Raw genomic sequence first — 16891 nt, forward strand, 5'->3', positions numbered from 1 at the left:
GATTATTAATCCGGTCTCTTTTCGTTTGGCTCTTCCTGTCACATTTAAAAGCCATAATGTGTTCCATAAATCTTTGTTGAAGAGGTTTGTTGAACCTGTTGTTCCGGGGGTGGCACCTCCAGACCCTGTATTGGTTGAAGGTAACATGGAATATGAGGTAGAGAAAGTACTGGATTCCCGTCTGGCTAGACGGAGACTCCAGTATTTGGTTAAGTGGAAGGGTTATGGTCAGGAGGATAATTCCTGGGTCTCTGCCTCTGATATTCATGCCAAAAGATTGGTGCGTGCCTTTCATCGGGCTCACCCTGATCGCCCTGGTGGCGTGGTTGAGGGTTCGGTGACCCCTCCTCAAGGGGGAGGTACTGTTGTGAGTTCATTTTCCCCTTCACTACTGAGGCCCGAGGAACTCCCTCTTCTAGTAAAGAAAGGTAGTGAGCCTGATTATCAAACACCTGAGTCTGATGATGATGACTGGCTGAGTGGAGTTACTGACTGGATATAAGGCTGCCGACGCCCTTCTGCCCTGCGGGTGATTTCTCTGTGGTATCCTTGGAGACCAGTCTGAATTCCTGCTCTTCTAAAGCTAAGTTTTCTGCTCGGCTTTTTGCATTCTTGCTTTGACTTTGTTATGCTTTGTTTTTCTGGATTTCTGCCATTCCCTGCTGGGGTGTGCTGAATTCCTTTAGCTCTGTCTTCTGAAAATACCTGAGTGCTGATTTAGTTTTTGAAGCCTAGCTGCTTCAGGGTCTTTTTCATATCAGCTTGTTGGCTTATGTCTTTGATAGGGTTTTGGCAGATTGCAGACAGCAACCTTCCTTTCCTGTTCTGTTTAGTTAGCTTGGGCCCCGTCTTTGCTCAGTCTATCTTTCTATCTGTGTGAGTGTTTTTTCATCTTGCTTCACCATCATTATATGTTGGGGGCTGCCTTTTACTTTGGGGTCTGCTCTGGGGCAGTTTAGATTTCCTTTTCTGTCTTTAGGCTATTTAGCGCTCCGGCTGTGATCGAGGGGTCTAGGGCATCGTAGGAACCCCCCACGGCTACTGCTAGTTGTGTTGATAGGTTCAGGGGTCTGCAATCTGATAGTTGCCAACTTCTCTGGTTTTCTGGACGTAGCTTCTATTTTTGTGTCTGCCTCCTACGGTGACTCAATCATAACAGGCAACCATCAGCGTTGTTAGTGTCATAATTGAGATAGCTAATTGATTTCTATCTGAATCGTCCTGTGATCTGATAATTGTCCAGAATCCTTTTAATTGAAAGAGTTTGCTAGTGACAAGTGTCTACTAGAGTGGGTGACAGTCTCTGCTCCTTACTAGAATGCCACCAGTCAGGTCAGTAAGTGTATTATTAGTAGAGGGTTTTTTTAAATTATTTTTTTCTTTATTTATGGCTTTATTTTGCAATAGTGAGAAGGCAACTTTGTCTCTATGGTCTCCAACAATATCTATTGTTTCTGTGCACCCAGAATAAAGACACTCCGAAGAGCAGTTTTACTGAAGAGACACTTCTCATGGTAATATCGGATCTCTTTGTAGCTGGAACAGATACGACATCTAACACTCTGCGCTGGTCTCTCTTGATGATGCTGCTTCATCCTCACATCCAGAGTAAGTGGTCAGTAGTCAATTGTCATTTTCTTGACGTATACCTCCAAAGGTGATTACACTTGTGTCTCATGACAGAAGTTGAATGTTAGGTAAGGCAATGTTCACAATGTCCAGTAATCATCCATTAGAATGGATCCAGCAGCAATCTGTTGGCAAAAGTTGTGCAGGAACAACTTTTGTCCGTTGTCATCCAGACTACGGAAAAGGAAAGTTGGAACATGAAGGTCTGTCCTCATCAAGCCTGATAGTGTGTCTCCACGGAACCACTGCTAGGGTAGGTCTCAGTCAGAGCTTACAGTATTTGTGTTGACAGGATTAGAGGGGACCAATGGTGGATCCTCTCACCCCTGCAAAGTAAGTGAAATGACATCGTACCTTTTGTAATTCATATGTTCAGAAATTGTATCTGCTGGCTCTCCTTTTTGTCTTTTCTGTAGCTAGAAAAATAAAGTTATGGCTCTTTGAAGGATAGGGGGAAAAAATTAAAGCCCAAAAACGGAAAATCACAAGGTTATGAAGGGGTTAATACATCATTTGAAAGGTAACTCACCAAACCCTGACTGACGCACTGGCAGGATGCAGCAGAGCCCCATTGATAAAGGGGGAATTTTTTTTTTTTTGGATTTTTGGAATTTTTTCCTTATGTGCCCTGTTTAGATTTAGTGGTAGGAACTCAGAATATCTGGGGACCCTTGACGTTGGGTTGTGAGCTTATCTGCTTTGGCCAAAATAGTAACTAATACCCCATATCTATTTATCTTTTTGCACTTTTTATCATTTTTGCAGGATGCAGCTAGAACCCTTCATGTTGGCTTGGTTTTTCTGTGTGATGCATGTATACAGTGCTGAGAAGCCCGCCTGCTAATACTATGGGCGTCATCAATAGGCTGTTCAGACACTTTTGCATCACACTTATCAGTGTGACTTATGTCTTATGCAAGCCTTATTTGTGTGCATTTTTTTCCACTAGGCAGCCAGACCATATTGGGTTACTGGCTGTCCTCATCAGTGGAATGCACCTGTGCTGCCCCAGCCTTTATCAATGGGGCTCTGCTGCATCCTGCCAGTGCATCAGTCAGGATTTGGTGAGTTACCTTTCAAATTATGTATTTTTGGAATTTTTTCCTTATGTGCGCTATGAAGGGGTTAAATATTTATCTTTCCACCTCCAGTAAGCAAAAAACAGATCTGCTTCAAATGGGAGAAAAATGGATGGCTAATTAACGGATTTGTTTTCCATAGATTTTAATGTTAAACGGATCCTGCTGAAATCCGTTTTTTAAAACTGGACAAAAAAATTATGTCTGCGCAACTTATTTGCCAACAGATTGCCTTGTCTATGCTGTGAAGAAGACACGAGATGTGCAGCATTTCTTCTGCGGTGTTGCTATCAGTGTATCAAGAGTGGGAGAAGAGGGTTGCATTGACAATCCAACACAATTGGGCAGCACTTTGAACACATTTTATAAGTGGTCATAAACTTGTAAATGACTCATGAAAGAATAAAGATACGTTAAAACCAAGCACACCATTGTTTTTCTTGTGAAATTCTCAATAAGTTTTATGTGTCACATGAATCATAGAATCATAGAATCATGACCCTCTTCCCATTGAAAAAAATAAAATTGGATCAAAAAATGGCCGACTTCAAAATTGCCGCCATGGTCACCACCCATCATGAAAAGTTTTCCCCCTCCCATATACTAATGTGCCACAAACAGGAAGTTGATATCACCAACCATTCTCATTTTATTTAGGTGCATTCATATAAATGGCCCACCCTGTACATTTTCTAAGGAGACATTTTGGGTGACAGAAGCCACGGTATGTTATCCATCGCAGGCCTATTTTACATGCATACATTCAGGAAGCTTCAGTAGTGTACCTGTCAATAAATATAAAGTTGTTACTGAAGCGTTCCTAGTGGGAGGTCTTCAGAATGGCCTAACAACCCTATGCTCCCCGTTCCCTGAGACAAGTAATATTGGCCAAATCCAAATAAAACTTAAAAATATCTGTAATTTATTATTTTTGCAGAGAGGGTTCATGAAGAAATTGACCGTGTAATTGGCAGAGACAGAGTACCAACAATAGAAGATCAATCGAAAATGCCATATACCAGTGCAGTCATCCATGAAGTCCAGAGATATGGGAACATCTTACCTATAGCTTTGCCCCATATGACTTACAGAAACACAAATATCCAAGGATTTGACATCCCCAAGGTTGAGTATTATGAGTGGAAAAATGTACAGTAAAAAGCTTTTAATTCAGCATCCAATATCCCAGATAGTCTGATAATTCAATTGTTGCTATGTTGACTTCCGATATTAAGGGAACTACTAAAGAATTTCCACTTTTGGGGGCTTGTACCAAGCCACTTTCCTGATGAAATTGCAGTTCCTGGGATTAGTGAACAAATTTGCTACTGTTGGCAACTATGATATTTCAATTCATAGAATAAATCAATAAATTATGATATGCAGTCCTATCAATAAGCAACAAAAATAATAATTTAAGTAAAGCTTATGAAACAAACAATGAGTTAAAAATACTAAGTAAGCACAATATTTATAGTGGCATTTCAACTCCCACCCCTCTCCAAAAAAAAAAGGTGGTATTGATTTTTTACTTGCATTGCAACATTCCCGCAAAACTGGAAAAAAAGCAAATGAATAAATATTATGTATTTCAAAATGATGTTACTTGGTCTGACAAAAATGACCATATAAACATTTTTGGGAGGTGAACTTAGTTGAACATAAATACTTATACAAATTAATGAGTACAGTAAACATAGAAATCGGTACTGCGTGCTCCCTAGTAAATGGCATAGTTTTAAGGGAACATGTCACATTGCAGAACACTACCTGCAAATATAGGGTTAGTAGTAGTGTTAGAAAAGTCCCTGGCCACCATACAGAAAGCGCAGCTCTCAGGTGAAAATTAGCTTTATATTCGTCCCAGCAGCTGTCAGCTTTCAATCATAGCACATCAAAGGAGAGATAAATGGGGTCCCCTGAGCTCTCCTGTACCTCCGGTGTCCCCTGGCCCCTGCGGCTCTGTTCCCTGACCCTCAAGTGTCTTTTTCCGGGAAGAAAATGGCAGACGCATGCACAATGTGCCTGCCGAGATCTACCGGCTGGCACCCGGCAACAATAGTAGATTTTTCCTATTGGTTCATTTTGATTGCTGTGATAGACCTTATCACAGTGATCAAAATAAAAAATAGTAAATCAAACCCCCCATTATCACCCTCTTAGTTAGGTAAAAATAATAAAATATAAAAAAGGGTTTTTTTTTCCATTAGAGTTAGGGTAAGGGCTAGGGTTGGAGTTAGGGTTAGGGTTGGAGTTAGGGCTAGGAATAGGTCTGAGGCTACAGTTAGGTTTAGGGTTGGGGCTAGGGTTAGGGTTGGGGCTAGTGTTAGGGTTGGGGCTAGGGTTAGGGTTGGGGTCAGAGCTAGGGTTAGAGTTTGGTCTAGGGATAGAGCTAGGGTTAGGGTTGGGCTAGGATTAGGGCTGGGGCTAGGTTTAGGATTGGGGCTAGGGCTAGGGTTGGGGTTAGGATTGTGATGGGGTTGCAGTTAAGGTTGTGGTTACGGTTATGGCTAGGGTTGGAATTAAGGTTAGGGGTGTGTTGGGGTTAGGGTTGTGGTTAGGGCTGTATTAGTGTTGGCGTTAGACTTGGGGTATACACTGTTCAGGTACATCAGGGGGTCTCCAAACGCGACATGGTGTCTGCCATTGATTTCAGCCAATTTTGCATTCAAAAATTCAAATGGAGCTCCCTCACTTCTGAGCCCTGTACTTGCACCCAAACAGTGGCTTGCCATACATACAGAGTATCGGTGTACTCAGGAGAAATTGCACTACAAACTTTGTGGTCCATTTTCTCCTGACACCCTTGTGAAAATAAAAAAGTTTGGTTCCAAAGCAAATTTTTTGTGAAAAAAAAGGAAAACGTTCATTTTTTTTTCCTTCCACATTGCTTTAGTTGCCGTGAAGCACCTGAAGGGTTAATAAACTTCTTGAAAGCAGTTTTGAGCACCTTGAGGGGTGCAGGTTTTAGACTGATGTCACTTTTGGGTATTTTCTGTCATATTGAGCCCCAAACTCACTTTTTATATGAGGTGGCCCCTAAAAAAATTATTTTTTAAATTTATTGGAAAAAATGAGAAATCGCTGGTCAAGTTTTAACCCTTATAACGTCCTTACAAAAAAAATGATGTTTCCAAAATTGTGCTGATGTAAAGTAGGCATGTGGGAAATGTTATTAATTAACTATTTTGTGTGATGACTCTGATTTAATAGCACAGCATTTAAAAGTTTGAAAATTGCAAAATTTTCTAACTTTTTTGCTATATTTCCATTTTTTTCATAAATAAATGCGTCATATCGAAGACATTTTACCACTGACTTGAAGAACAATATGTCATGAAAAAACATTCTCAGAATCAGTGGGATCTGTTGAAGCGTTCCAGAGCTATAACCTCATAAAGTGACAGTGGTCAGAATTGTAAAAATTGGCTTGGTCATTAAGTACATAATTGGCTCTGTCACTATTCTGTCCTTACTAATGAACCGGGATTCATGTAGCGCATACAGACAGCTAAACCGCTATACCGGAGTCCAATAAGGGAGACTGTAGTTGAATCTGTATTTTCTTGAACGTAAGGTATATACAGTTGTGGCCAAAAGTATTGACACCCCTGCAATTCTGTCAGATAATACTCAGTTTCTTCCTGAAAATGATTGCAAACACAAATTCTTTGGTATTATTATCTTCATTTAATTTGTCTTAAATGAAAAAACACAAAAAGAATTGTCCTAAAGCCAAATTGGATATAATTCCACACCAAACATAAAAAAGAGGGTGGACAAAAGTATTGGCACTGTTCGAAAAATCATGTGATGCTTCTCTAATTTGTGTTATTAACAGCACCTGTAACTTACCTGTGGCACCTAACAGGTGTTGGCAATAACTAAATCACACTTGCAGCCAGTTGACATGGATTAAAGTTGACTCAACCTCTGTCCTCTGTCCTTGTGTGTACCACATTGAGCATGGAGAAAAGAAAGAAGACCAAAGAACTGTCTGAGGACTTGAGAAACCAAATTGTGAGGAAGCATGAGCAATCTCAAGGCTACAAGTCCATCTCCAAAGACCTGAATGTTCCTGTGTCTACCGTGCGCAGTGTCATCAAGAAGTTTAAAGCCCATTGTGGCTAACCTCCCTAAATGTGGACGGAAAAGAAAAATTGACAAGAGATTTCAACGCAAAATTGTGCGGATGTTGGATAAAGAACCTCGACTAACATCCAAACAAGTTCAAGCTGCCCTGCAGTCCGAGGGTACAACAGTGTCAACCCGTACTATCCGTCGGCATCTGAATGAAAAGGGACTGTATGGTAGGAGACCCAAGAAGACCCCACTTCTTACCCTGAGACATAAAAAAGCCAGGATGGAGTTTGCCAATACTTACCTGAAAAAGCCTAAAACGTTTTGGAAGAATGTTCTCTGGTCAGATGAGACAAAAGTAGAGCTTTTGAGGCAAAGGCATCAACATAGATTTTACAGGAGAAAAAAGAGGCATTCAAAGAAAAGAACACAGTCCCTACAGTCAAACATGGCGGAGGTTCCCTGATGTTTTGGGGTTGCTTTGCTGCCTCTGGCACTGGACTGTTTGACCGTGTGCATGGCATTATGAAGTCTGAAGACTGCCAACAAATTTTGCAGCATAATGTCGGGCCCAGTGGGAGAAAGCTGGGTCTCCCTCAGAGGTCATGGGTCTTACAGCAGGACAATGACCCAAAACACACTTCAAAAAGCACTAGAAAATGGTTTGAGAGAAAGCACTGGAGACTTCTAAGGTGACCAGCAATGAGTCCTGACCTGAATCCCATAGAACACCTGTGGAGAGATCTAAAAATGGCAGTTTGGAGAAGGCACCCTTCAGATATCAGGGACCTGGAGCAGTTTGCCAAAGAAGAATGGTCTAAAATTCCAGCAGAGCATTGTAAGAAACTCATTGATGGTTACCGGAAGCGGTGGGTCGCAGTTATTTTGGCTAAAGGTTGTGCAACCAAGTATTAGGCTGAGGGTGCCAATACTTTTGTCTGGCCCATTTTTGGAGTTTTGTGTGAAATAATCAATGTTTTGCTTTTTGCTTCATTCTCTTTTGTGTTTTTTCATTTAAGACAAATTAAATGAAGATAATAATACCAAAGAATTTGTGATTGCAATCATTTTCAGGAAGAAACTGAGTATTATCTGACAGAATTGCAGGGGTGTCAATACTTTTGGCCACAACTGTAGATGTGGTGAAACTACAAACAGAAACAGATACATAGACTCAATACTGGGTTCATGGAAATACACAATATACAAAGCATACACAATCTGGACTACTAGCTGAACGGGGCGGGGTAAGTAACTAAGCTGGATAATATAAGACGGAAATAAGTCAAATAGAGGGAGCATGTTTACATAGCACCGATTCTTACACAAGGGGAGTAGAGGAATGAGATGTTCTCAAAATGCAGGCTTGATAGAAAATGACAGACTGGAGAGAAAAATGGGGCTGGAATAGACCATGATGCTTTGCAAACTTACACAGGATACTTTGAGAAGTGGAGGGAAAATATAGAAGGGAAAATGAAAGTAAGATGGAAAAACACTGCAGTTATTATTTTGGCCACTAGATGGAGCCAAAACACTAAACATTACAATCTATGGAAAAACTGAGCATTATAGATATTCTCAGCAAATCACTATGTATATACATAAACAAGTAGACAGTCAGGGATCATGAATTATGTCGGAGACAGAACACTTCCCGTCTGACATCAAACGGATGTCACCATTCTTATTCTCCGAAGGCAACAATAAGACCAGCTCAGTCACTGGTCTGGAGAATGTCTTAAGTTCATTTCCCTTGGCCATCCTAAGTTCGACTTTGCGGATGTTGCCATCTTTACTTGGGGATGTTGCAGTTACTAGTCCAAGTTGCCACTGGTTCCGATGGGCCTCTTTCACAAGGAGGAGGTCACCAATCCTCAGATTAGGCCTGACAGATTGCCACTTCGTCCGTTGCAGCAGGGTAGACAAATACTGTTTGCGCCACCTGTCCCAGAATGTATTGGCAAGACTTTGTACCTGTCTCCATTGGCGCTTATAGAGGTCCTTAGCGTCGAATCCTCCTGGAGGGGCACTGGATAGTTCTGTTTTCTGGGTGAGGAGAGTAGCTGGAGTCTTTGTATGAAGTGTGGACACCTGAGGGCGGATTTCAGCATCTGAGTCCTCTCCTATCAGTTCAAAGGTGTCTGGACAACGTTCTCAGTGTACAATAGTTTTGGTCCTGAGAGCCATGTTGTGCTCTCTACTCGACTTGCGTCAACTTCTCTTGTTGCATGATCTGCAGGGTTTTAGTCCGTGGGAATGTAATGCCACTGTTTTGGATGAACTGATCTCCTAATTCATAGCACTCTGTTGTTGACATAAACATAGAATCACCTGGTTTCATTGTGGATGTATCCCAGGACTACTTGCTGTCTGAGTAGAACTTGGCTTGTGTCAGGTCGATATCCATCTTGGATGCGATGAACTCTGCTAACTCGACGGCTAAGACTGCAGCACAAAGTTCTAACCTTGGTATGGTGTGCTCTGGTTGTTTGGCCTTTCCCATAACGAATCCAATGTGGCTCTGACATTTGGTGTCCACAGTTTTGAGATAGGCAACAGCAATTGCTTTGACAGAAGCATCTGCAAATACATACAGTCTTTGGCTCTGTATCTCTGTAGACGGCACAGGGGTGCATGGCATTGGCACATTCAGGTTGGAGAGGGCTGCTAAAGAGTTCTTCCATGCTTCCCACTGGGTTCTCTTATCATGTGGAAGAGGTGTATCCCAGTCAGAATTCTCCTTGGTTAAGTCTCTTAGTATGGCTTTGCCTTGTATAGTAACAGGAGCTGCAAAACCCAAGGGATTGTACAAGCTGTTGATGGTAGACAGGACACATCTGCGTGTGACAGGCTTTTCTTCCTGGCTGACCTTAAAGGTAAAAGTGTCTGACTGTAGATTCCAGAGAAGCCCAAGGCTGCGTTGCATTGGTGTGGGGTCTGACCACATGTCCAGGTCTCTGAGACCATTACACAAGTCTTGTGAAGGGAATGCTTTCATGAGTTCTTGGCTGTTTGAGGCTATTTTGTGAAGCCTGAGGTTAGAGCAAGCAAGCATCTCTCGGGCTCTCCTGAGAAGACTGATGGCAGTCTCATTTGAAGGCATGGCTTTCAGACAGTCATCAACATAAAAGTCTTTTTCTATGAATTGTCTGAAATCTGATCCATATTCTGTTTCTCCTTCTTGAGCTGACCTTTTGAGTCCATAGATGGTGACTGCAGGGGAAGGGCTATTGCCAAAGATGTGCACTCTCATGCGGTACTCTGTGACTTCTTTAGTAGAATCATTGTCTCTGTACCAGAAGAATCTTAGGAAGTTCCTGTCTCTCTCTCTCACAAGGAAGCAATGGAACATTTGCTGGATGTCAGCGATGAAGGCAATGGAATCCTTACGGAAGCGCATAAGTACTCCCAGCAGTTTGTTATTGAGGTTTGGTCCTGTCAGTAGAACATCATTCAGGGAGACATCATCAAACTTAGCACTGGAGTCAAACACCACTCTAATCTGGCCTGGTTTCTTAGGGTGGTATACTCCAAACATGCGTAGGAACCAGCATTCTTCAGAGTCTTTGAGAGTGGGAGCTAGTTCTGCATGGCAGTTCTCACATATCTTTGACATGAAGGAGAAGAAGTGATCTCTCGTCTCTGGCTTCCTTTGCAGATTATGTTTGAGAGAGGAGAAACGTTTGAATGCCTGATCTCTGTTGTTTCGTAGACGTGGTCTGTGAGTTCTGAAGGGAAGAGGTGCGACCCAGCTGTTGGTTTCATCTTTTACGAGTCCCTTGTCCATTACCTCTAAGAACAACTTGTCCTCTACCGAAATTGCTACTTGGTTGTCTTGCTTAGTTCTCTGGAAGACCGTGCACCCCAACTGATCCCCATAGCTTCCTGACACCATACTGCTGTCATGGGTAAAGTCTATTAAATGATTGGGTAGTTGGATGCTGTGTGGTAGTTCCTTGACATGGAACTTGTTGTTGCAAGGTTGAAACAGAGATGGGCACCCTTTCTCCAATGTATTTGTTAGCATACTTGTCACAGAAGATGAGGCGTGCATGTGTCCCAAGCATACGTTTCCTATTATGACCCATCCTAGGTCTAGCTTTTGGGCATAAGGAGCATTGTGGAGTCCATTGATATGACTTCTCACTTTATGAACCTGCAGGATATCTCTTCCCAACAGCAGTATTATCTGTGCCTGATGGTCGAGCTCCGGTATAAGGTGTGCTATGCGTTTTAAGTGAGCGTGATGGATTGCCACATCTGGCATAGGGATTTCAGATCTGTTGTCTGGGATCTGATTACACTCGATGATTGTAGGTAGTGGCAGGCAAAATTTTCCGTCTAAGGACTCAATTTGGTAGTCAGTAGCAATCCTACCTGCTGTTGTCACAGTACCTGCACATGTCTTTAATGAGTAGGGGGTGCTTGGCCCTTTAATGTTGAATAGGTCAAAGAATGCTGATCTAGCCAGGAATCGATTACATTGCTCATCCAAGATAGCATACAGTCTCGCAGCTTTGTCTCTATGGCCCTTTGGGTACACTCTGACAAGGCATATTTTTGAACAAGACCTACTGTCTATTGTCCCTTTACAGACTTCAGTACATTGTGAAGTGATCTCTGGTGTAGCTGCATCAGTGCTCTTTTCCTCCCCGCCATGCTCACTGTCAGCTGGCGTGTTTTGTGCACTCCATGGAGCTGAGCCAGGGTGTAGGGCAGTGTTATGATCTGTGGTGCCACAGTCTGTGCATTTTACGCTGACCTTACAATCCTTGGCGAGATGAGTGGTGGATGAGCAGCACTTGTAGCAGATACCGTTCTCTTTCAGGAAGCTTCTGCGATAAGGCATACATTTTCCTCTGAAGGCCCTGCATTTCAGGAGAGGATGAGGCTTCTGATGGAGCGGGCACTGCTTGTCAGGGTCCTGCACCTTTGTCTCTGATTGAGAGCTGCCAGCAGACCTGTAATTGGAACTTGGAGAAGAAACATAAGTCTTGTGCACTGCAACAGATGTTCTGCGTGGGTTTGCAGCTGGTGGTGGTGTGGCATATAACATTGCAAAGTCAAAGCTGGGATCATTTCTGATTTTCGCTTGTTTGTGTATAAAGTCTACAAAAACGGAGAAGGGAGGGAATGAAACACTGTTTGTATTTGTATGTGGAACCACGTGTGAGCCACCTCTCCTGCAGACTGTAGGGCAACTTTTGGACTATAGGGTTGGCTGTGTCAAGATATGCGAGTCCTTGTAGGTCACCTTCATATTTGGCAACTAGGACCTCTTGTAGCAGGTCACCTAGCTCTCTAAGTTTTGGGAGACATTTGTTAGATATTTTAGGAAAGTCATTGATTCTTTTGAACAAGGCTCTCTCTATTACCTCTGCAGAGCCGTAACACTCATCTAGCCTCTTCCAGATCTCTTTAAGGCTGATTTGAGGGTGGTTTATATTAATGTCTCTGATCCTTACTGCGTGTTTGACTGGCTCTTCTCCCAGGTAATTGACTAAGAGGTCTATCTCTTCCCTGTGTTGTAGCCCCAAGTCTCTAGTGACATTTTGGAAGGAAGCTTTCCAAGCTCTGTAACCTTCAGCATGGTCAGTGAATTTCATGAGTCCCTTGGCAACCAGATCACATCGTGAGACGAGCTTAGCAAATTCTGATGTTAACCGGTTGTCAGCAGAGTATACTGGTGATGGGTCACCCTGATAGTGATGTGAGGTGCGTTCATACCTGTTAGTATCCTCAGGGTGGCACCAGCCGGTGTCATATTGCTTCTGTCTGATGTGTGGTGTGTCAGCAAGGTGATTCACATTGGTTACCTGGCGAAGGGCAAGGTAGACATTAGCAGAGTTGTGGTGCGTCACAAGCTCACACAACCAGACGGCAGCATGACTACAGGTATATTCGTAGTATATTTATGGTGACTTTCTCTGTTTTGCACTTTGAAATCTATCTATTTACATTATATGGGGTATTTATCTCCTTTTATATGGTGCACAGTGAGAACCAAAATGTTATGAGCCATTGCTGCTATATGATCTGGCTGTTGTGACCCTTTGCAATTCGCTTTATATTCATAACTATGTTTTTTGACAACTTGGGTTAGGTATTTACCTCCCTTTATGTGCTCTGTATCTAATTATCAAGTATATGGTGTTGCTATGATATGTTTTTTAATCATATTTAAATAAATTTTGCATTTTTGGATCTTTTTGTTCCTTCCTTGTTTTCTCTTTTGGTGGTATGATTTGATTTTGAAGGGATCAGTATCTCTTATGATATGAGGTTATAATAGTTTGGATTGTTGTTGTTTTGCTCCATGTTTTCCTGGACCTGAGCCTCATGATGACTTTCACTCGTTTCACTTGATGTGTCATGATCTTGGTTATAGTTTGGATCGGGAAGTTCATTAACATATTGAGATGTGCGTTGTGGTGAATCTTGCTGTGGCAACCTCAGACTTGACGCACTGCTATGGCTATGCAGCTCAGGGTTGTGCGTGGCTTCTAGTGATTTTGCCTCGGCTAGTGCTGCAGCAACCTCTCTTTTTACTGCTAGGCTATCTAAGGCGGCATCCACTCATGCCTTTTCTATCTGTGACCTTCTCTCTTGATCAGCTCTCTCTATGTCTATGCGTGTTTTCTCTAACTTAAGTTGCATCTTTTCTTCTGCATACCTTGCTCGCATTTTGGCGGCTTCAGCATTTGCGTGGGCAATTGTGACCGTGCTGCTGATAGATGCAGTCTTTGAGGAGATGAATGTAGCAGATTTTGTCATGTGTGATTTGTGGGACATGGTGTCTCGGAGGGATGCTTGGCTGGGAAGAGATTGCTGTAGCTGTATTAGTCTCTGTGTAGCCGATGACTTGAATCTCACTAGATGGATTTCTGCAGTTTACTAGTTCCTGCAAGCTGGGTGAAGGGTTGTCCTTTCCCTGAATTGCACTATCTGGATGGCGCTGTGTAACTGGCCTCTGCAGGATGGAAGACTCTTCTATTTCTGAGTTCCCACTAGCTGGATGGCTGTTGCTTTACTGCAGTCCTGCAGGATGGAAGGCTCTTCTCTCTGTATTCCCACTAGCTGGAGAGCCGGTGTTTCACTGTTCTGTCCTTACTAATGAACCGGGATTCATGTAGCGTATACAGGCAGCTAAACCGCTGTACCGGAGTCCAATAGTGGAGACTATAGTTGAATCTGTATTTTATTGAACGTAGGGTATATAGATGTGGTGAAACTACAAACAGAAACAGATACATAGAATCAGTACTGGGTTCATGGAAATACACAATATACATAGCATACTCAATCTGGACTACTAGCTGAACGGGGGGTAAATAACTAAGCTGGCTAATATAAGACAGAAATCATATACAGGGAGCATGTTTACATACCACCGATGCTGACACAAGGGGAGTAGAGGAATAAGATGTTCCCAAAATGCAGGCTTGATAGAAAATGCCAGACTGGAGAGAAAAATGGGGCTGGAATAGACCAGGATGATTTGCAAACTTACCCAGGATACATTGAGAATTGGAGGATAAATATAGAAGGGAAAGTAAGATGGAATAACATTGCAGTTATTATTTTGGCCACTAGATGGAGCCAAAAACAATAAACATTAAAATCTATGGAAAAACTAAGCATTATAGATATTCTCAGCAAATCACTATGTATATACATAAACAAGTAGACAGTCAGGGATCATGAATTATGTCGGAGACAGAACAGTCACTAAGAGGTTAACATGAGTCTTATCTTGATTTCTTAGGATATGTCCACACAACTAAATATGATCATATAACTTTATGTCTCCTGAAATTTCAGATCATAAAGCAAAAAAAAACACCTAAGAATATAATGTTAGTACATGTGTTATCGTTTCAGGGCACCACAATCATACCTAACTTGACTTCAGTCTTAAAAGATAAGAGCATTTGGAAGAAACCGTATCAGTTTTACCCAGAACATTTCATGGATTCAGAAGGAAACTTTGTGAAGAATGAAGCGTTTATTCCCTTTTCTGCAGGTACCAGCAAACAATGAATAGCTACAGCTAAACTTTGTTTTGAGTTATGATGTGGACAGAATTAATTTCTAATTATTTTAATTATTTTAAGTTTCCAAAGAGTTCTCAACCTTGGGGCTGTATTCTTGACCCAGTAGTGCATACATTTGGTAAAGCTCCCAGCCGCTATGTTAAAAGGAGGCTGTGCCCTAGTGTTATCCATAAAAAAAGCAGAAAAAAATAAATAATAATTATTAATAAATATGTATGTAATGTGGACACGGCCTTAAAGGTGGTCTTCAAAAACATGGGTTGGCTATACACATTAGATGGCTGTCTACCGAATGCTGCTTTGACTGATCGTTTGACTGACAGCCATCTCTGCAAAGTCTACAATACAGAAAAGTGCTCATATGGCAGCTTATCTCAGAAAGATTGGCAGTGGACACAAAGGACATTTGCGGGCAACATCTCTCCCGACCATCAGTTTGCCAGAGCCCCCATAGACATTAGACTGTCGGACAGACCAGTTGATATCGGCGGATTATGCCAACATTAGTTTAAATTAATGTGTATGGGGGACTTTAAAAATTGCTGGGCTTGCCTAGAGGTGTTTGATTGGTTAACAAATTGGCACTAAAGGGCTGCTGTGCTCCAGTGAGCTCCTTCGTTTTAACAGATACAGTAGTTTGTCCATCTGCTTGTCTATAAATGGTGCTACCCAGGAGTTAGACCTCCACTACATCAAAGTGTCCCTTTTTTCAAAAAACCATAGCTACTTTTGACTTTGTTCATTAATAAACTTCTTCTATTGCTCCAGAAACTGTCTACTTCATTACCTTATATTTGACATAACTTTATACATTGATCTATCATTTGGTAAAATGTGCATCATAAAAATAAATGTAGATGATTTTTTAAATAAAAAAAACTAATGGTGTCAAATGGAATGGATCTTTTACCTTATGAACCATAAATGTCACTCTTTGACTGACCAAAAAGTTAAAAAGAATGTCTCATCATTATGATACAGGAAAGATGTATATCTTTGTACCGTGTTAGCCAGTAGATAGAAAAATATTCAGGATTGAGAGTCCTCAGTAGTTGATACCTTTTAATGGCTAACTGAAAAGATGGTAATACATTGCAAGCTTTCGAGACTACTCAGGTCTCTTCATCAGGCTAGACTAATACAAAATCTGAAGTCACATATTTATGCACAATACAGCCTAGAAAAAATGCAATAGATAAGACAAGTGATGTGAAGCAGAACTATCAATATGGGAGAGGGAGAAACATAAATATAAACATTGGACCAGTTCATAGATAAGGAGTCTGGATGTTTTATGGTCCTCTGATTGGGGTCTAGTTCTGTGTTGCCCTGCAAGGTTTTAAAAGGAAATTCCTTAATTGATGTAAAAAGACATAAATCCATGCGACACATTCATTCCAGCACTGAGAGTGTCAAAGTTCGTCATAAATTTGTACTCCCAAACTCGTCTCTCTCTCTGAGATGTGAAGTTACCTTTCAATACCAGTAATTTCATATCCATGCTGCTGTGATCAGGGATACAGAAATGTTTTGCCACAGGTAGATCCATTCTTTTTTCTCTTATTGTGTGACGATGAGCATTCATCCTTGTTCTAAGCTTTTGCCCTGTCTCCCCCACATACAGACCCCCAGTTGGACATTTAGTACAAATAATTAAGTACACCACATTAGATGTAATGCAGGTGAAAGTACCTGGGATCTTGTAGTCCTGATGTGAGTCTTTAAAAACCAACAAAGAAATCATCATTAAACCTGCTGACAAGGGAGGTGCAATAGTCATGATGAATACGTCAGACTACATGAAGGAAGCAAACAGGCAACTTATGGACACATGCTACTATAGAAAATTGGAGTCGGATCCTACACAGGACTATTACAAGGAACTAAACAAGTTGGTTTCTTGTCTGCCTGACCAGTCCATAAGAGCTGGCGATGACCTGATACCAGAGACTCCAAGAATAGGGACATTCTACATGCTTCCCAAAATCCACAAATCTGGAAATCCAGGAAGACCAATTATTTCATGTGTGGGCACCCTCACTGAGC

General features: G+C 41.7%; 1 protein-coding gene across 2 annotated transcripts in view; it reads left to right on the top strand.

Moving 5' to 3' along the window:
- The window catches only part of LOC141053169 (cytochrome P450 2D15-like), a 130636-nt gene that overhangs the window by 111340 nt on the left and 2405 nt on the right, over window positions 1-16891 (top strand). For both annotated transcript variants that reach the window (XM_073550532.1, XM_073550531.1), the window contains exons 6-8: window positions 1467-1608; window positions 3646-3833; window positions 14673-14814. In XM_073550532.1, the coding sequence (XP_073406633.1) occupies window positions 1467-1608; window positions 3646-3833; window positions 14673-14814 (472 nt within the window). The remainder of the gene's footprint in view (window positions 1-1466; window positions 1609-3645; window positions 3834-14672; window positions 14815-16891) is intronic.

Source organism: Dendrobates tinctorius, unplaced genomic scaffold (genome assembly GCF_039654945.1).
Source record: "Dendrobates tinctorius isolate UK_male_01 unplaced genomic scaffold, ASM3965494v1 ptg000165l, whole genome shotgun sequence".
Classification (NCBI taxonomy): domain Eukaryota; kingdom Metazoa; phylum Chordata; class Amphibia; order Anura; family Dendrobatidae; genus Dendrobates; species Dendrobates tinctorius.